The sequence below is a fragment of the Saimiri boliviensis genome, chromosome 5, assembly GCF_048565385.1.
Source record: "Saimiri boliviensis isolate mSaiBol1 chromosome 5, mSaiBol1.pri, whole genome shotgun sequence".
In the NCBI taxonomy this organism is placed as follows: domain Eukaryota; kingdom Metazoa; phylum Chordata; class Mammalia; order Primates; family Cebidae; genus Saimiri; species Saimiri boliviensis.
In genome coordinates, this window is record NC_133453.1 from 144,989,673 (window position 1) to 144,993,692 (window position 4,020).

The 4,020-nt window shown below is 38.9% G+C and overlaps 1 protein-coding gene across 1 annotated transcript; it reads right to left on the reverse strand.

Annotated features, from left to right (window-relative positions):
- Positions 1–1,494: 1,494 nt before the first annotated feature.
- On the reverse strand, positions 1,495–1,874 carry LOC104653297 (NADH dehydrogenase [ubiquinone] 1 alpha subcomplex subunit 5-like). The gene has a single exon (XM_010351248.3). The coding sequence runs from the start codon at positions 1,858–1,860 to the stop codon at positions 1,510–1,512; it is 351 nt and encodes a 116-aa protein (XP_010349550.1). The 5' UTR covers positions 1,861–1,874; the 3' UTR covers positions 1,495–1,509.
- Positions 1,875–4,020: the final 2,146 nt, after the last annotated feature.

Here is a 4,020-nt window from a genome sequence, read left to right on the forward strand (position 1 = left end):
TCATCAGTCAGGAAGAAGCCTTATTTGAAAGGGATTCTGGTGCCTCCTTTTCTTTCCTCCCTGATTCCAGGAAGCCCATTTTTAAAAATATTGCAAAGTGGGTATTTCCTCTCAAAGCCCCATGTTCAGAAAAATACCAGCACGCACTTTAGAAAAAGGGCTACTCTATTTCCAGCCAAGACAAGCACTTATTTATTTATTCATTTTGAACAACTGGTAATGATTTATTTTTCAATGAATGAATGGATTCATGAATAAACAATTCAACGAATGAGTTGTTTAGAGAAATATAAATGAAATAATGTTTGTTTTTTCACATGCAATTTGGGATAGCTAAATCTCCAGCCATATATTGTTATAACTTTAAAAAGAAAAGCAACCAGTGAGTGAGCTTGCCGGAAATGGTATACACATTTGTGTCTTTTGTTTTGTTTTGTTTTTTAATTTTATTTTTGTTTACTTTTAAGCTTGCCAACTTCTTTCCCTGAACAGCATTTGTCTCGTTTTTATACCCACCTACCCTTATATTAGAAACGTACTGCAAACTACTTAGTGATTCCGCTTTGAATTTATAGTCGTATGACTAAGATGTTTTGAATATAAGCCTACCCATATGCCAGATATAAATTTCAGGAACTCTTAATGTCTCTTATTTTACAGAAATGCTAACTCTATCCTGACGTAATTAGGTTGATTAAGAAAATTAAAAGGTTAGGGGCCAGAAAACTAACTTACACAAATACAACAAAAGGAAAAGGTTTTTCCAAGTACCTCTATGCAATGGGAAATATTTCTTTCAAGTACCAAGTCAATTTCTTAAACTGTACAATGTATTCTAATTTAATGGTTTTCAAATATAGTAACAACAAAATGTAATAAAATTAAGACTATAAGAAAACAGAGTAAATGGTATAATTCAAATAATGATTAAAACAAAATGGCATTATGGATGTTGTAATCAATATATAACTATATATTTAAATTTTACTTTACACCCATAAGATCACAGTTAAGGAGGTTAACCATAATTTCAAATTTTATTACCAGTCGTTTGTGCTATTTTATCACACTTGAAAATATCACTCTTATTTTTTACCTTAAACAGTGATCTATAGATTGTTTAGACCATAATAATTAAGGACCTTTTCTTTTCTTCTTCAGGATAATTTTTAAAAACGAATGATATATTGAACATACTACTAAAGAAACTTTACTTTTTGATTATGGTCTCTACATTGAAGATCTTTAGGAATTTTTCTAATTAATTCTCAAATCTTTCCATGACATCTCTGTTCATAGAAATATCATCTTTGAAATAATTTGTGTGACTACTTTACAAATCAAAAATGGATTCACATGACCGAATTATCCTAATCACTAATTTAACATATTCCTAGATATTTTCTATATCAGTTTTCTTGATTATGTCAATAATATAAACACACTCTTAATAGAACAGAATATTTAATTACATCAGTTTCCCATCGACCCACCAAAATCACTTAACAATTATATCGGCCATTTCCACTGATCTGCAGGAGGCTCTTCCACTAATGGCTCCCATGTTTTCCACTGCACCATTTTTCTTGCCAGACTTAGTTCATGTTCAGCCTGAAGAATCACCTCTTCTAACTGACCACCTTGAAGTTGGTCTTCTAATTTTTGAACATCTGGTTCCGCTTTAACCATAGCCAGCTTCTCATTTATAATCTGTTCTGTATATTTTCTATATGCTGCATTTTTAGGGATAGCCTCAAGAACGTCAAGAATCTTTGTGTACAATATTCTTAGCCTCTCGTGTGGAGTATTACACACAGCCAATCCCACAAGGCCAGTGATCTTCTTCAGCACACCCGCCATGATAGCGCCGACGAGTCGATCCACATTTGTGTTATAATGCAGGACAAACCCACAGGGTCTTACCAGATGCATCTGCTGCAGAAGAAAAAGCAAGGGTTGGAACTCAACCGATCCTAGCGGTGCCCCGACACTGAAGATCAAGAACAAAGTCTCCAATTATGTAACAAGTATGTTAACATTCTCAGTGTGTTTACAATCTTTAATAAGGCCTATCTTAGTGGGCACAGCGGCTCATGCCTGTAATCCCAGCATTTAGGGAGGCTGAGACAGGCAGTTCACGAGGTCAGAAGTTCGAGACCGGTCTGACCTACATGGTGAAACCCCATCTCTACTAAAAATACAAAAATTAGCCAGGCGTGGTGACACATGCCTGTAATCCCAGCTACTCAGGAAGCTGAGGCAGAAGAATTGCTTGAACCCAGGAGGCAGAGGTTGCAGTGAGCTGAGATCATGTTACTGCACTCCAGCTTGGTGACAGAGTGAGACTCCGTCGCAAAAAAAAAAACTAAAAAGGCCTATCTTTTTACTTTTCATTTTCTTCCTCTCTCATGGTTCTTGTTCCACCATGTCCTTTGGCTACTTACAAATAGTTTTTCTGATGCTAATATTTTCTAGGACATACTTTGGCCACTGTATGATTTTTCAGTTGTTCCACAGTATGAGAAGATGGTATTCGGAGGCTTCCCTTTGACTGTGGGCACTTGATGCTGCTGAAGTATGTGCCTGATGACTGCTTTTAGTTTTTGTTCTTTGTTGGAGCCTAAAACAAGATGATGCCACTCATTCCAAACATTCCAGATAACTCTGCACTTCCATAGTATACTTCTAAACTATGAGTAAGAGGTTATAAATGAAGCAGTCATTCTCTAGAATGTGTGCTAATGTTTCTCCCAAAGGGGAAAAAAAAGCAACTCTTAACTCCTGGTGGGACATTCTGAAGTTGCTCCAACATAAATGGCCTCCAGCTTCTCTTTTAGCTCATCAATTACATGTTTTGTGGACTCGAGTAAAACTTGAACTGCAGTAAGCCTCCGTGGCTACTCCTTGCAGGTACAGACCATCTGATAGGAAGAATTTGCATAAAATGAGAACTCAAAGCAACTATCAAAATGGTCCCTGCTCCACGCAATGTCCTTCCCGTGTCTAAAGGCATGAATGGAGGCCAGGCACGGTGGCTCACGCCTGTGATCCCAGCACTTTGGGAGGCCGAGGTGGGTGGATTACTTGAAGTCAGGAGTTTGACCAATACGGTGAAACCCCATCTCTACTAAAAATACAAAAATTAGCCTGTAGTCCCAGCTACTTGGGAGGCTGAGGCAGGAGAACCGCTTGAACCCAGGAGGCAGAGGTTGCAGTGAGCTGAGATTGCGCCACTGCACTGCAGCCTGGGCAACACAGCAAGACTCCCTCTCAATAAATAAATAAATAAAAGGAATGTCAATAGTTGTTGAGTAAGCCATCTGTTTTCTTTAACTTGCTTATGGCTTATAAGTATCCAAAATACAACCAACCATCAGGAAGTATTGTAGAAAAATATAATACACAAGTCGACATTTACTATGTTTAAATAGCATATATAATTAATTTTACCTTTAATCAGGCTTGTTATTAGAAACATGTACTTGTGGCCCCCATGATCACAGTGTGTTCATTCAGAAAGCACACAGACTGCCTTCCAGAGACCCATGTAATCTCAAGACAAAGCTCTCCAAGATCCCTGAGACTGACCTGGGTGGACATGGGTTCCCTATGATGACAGGCTCCTGAAGAGCCAGGAGGCTTTTGCTGGCTGGGGCTGAGCTGGTGGTTCTGGGGTGGGCTCCCTCCATGGAGACACAAAGTCAGACACTCCCATCCAGGAGATAAGGCCTGGCCCCATCACTCACTGCCCTTCCTAATACAAGATTCTGGACTGCAGGTGCCTCTGGGATCTGACAAAGGTGTCACTTCTGTTTCTTTTCCCCCTTCTACTTCCTGCTTTCAACATGGAGCAAGAGAGCCTCATTTACATGTAACTATAATATACACACACGCAGAGAGAAAGAGATTTAGGGAACTGGCTCACACAACTATGGGGACTGTGGCAAGTCCAGAATCTGCAGGGAAAGCTGGCAGGCTGGAAATTCAGGTAAGAGTCAATGTTGCAGTCCGTCTTGAATC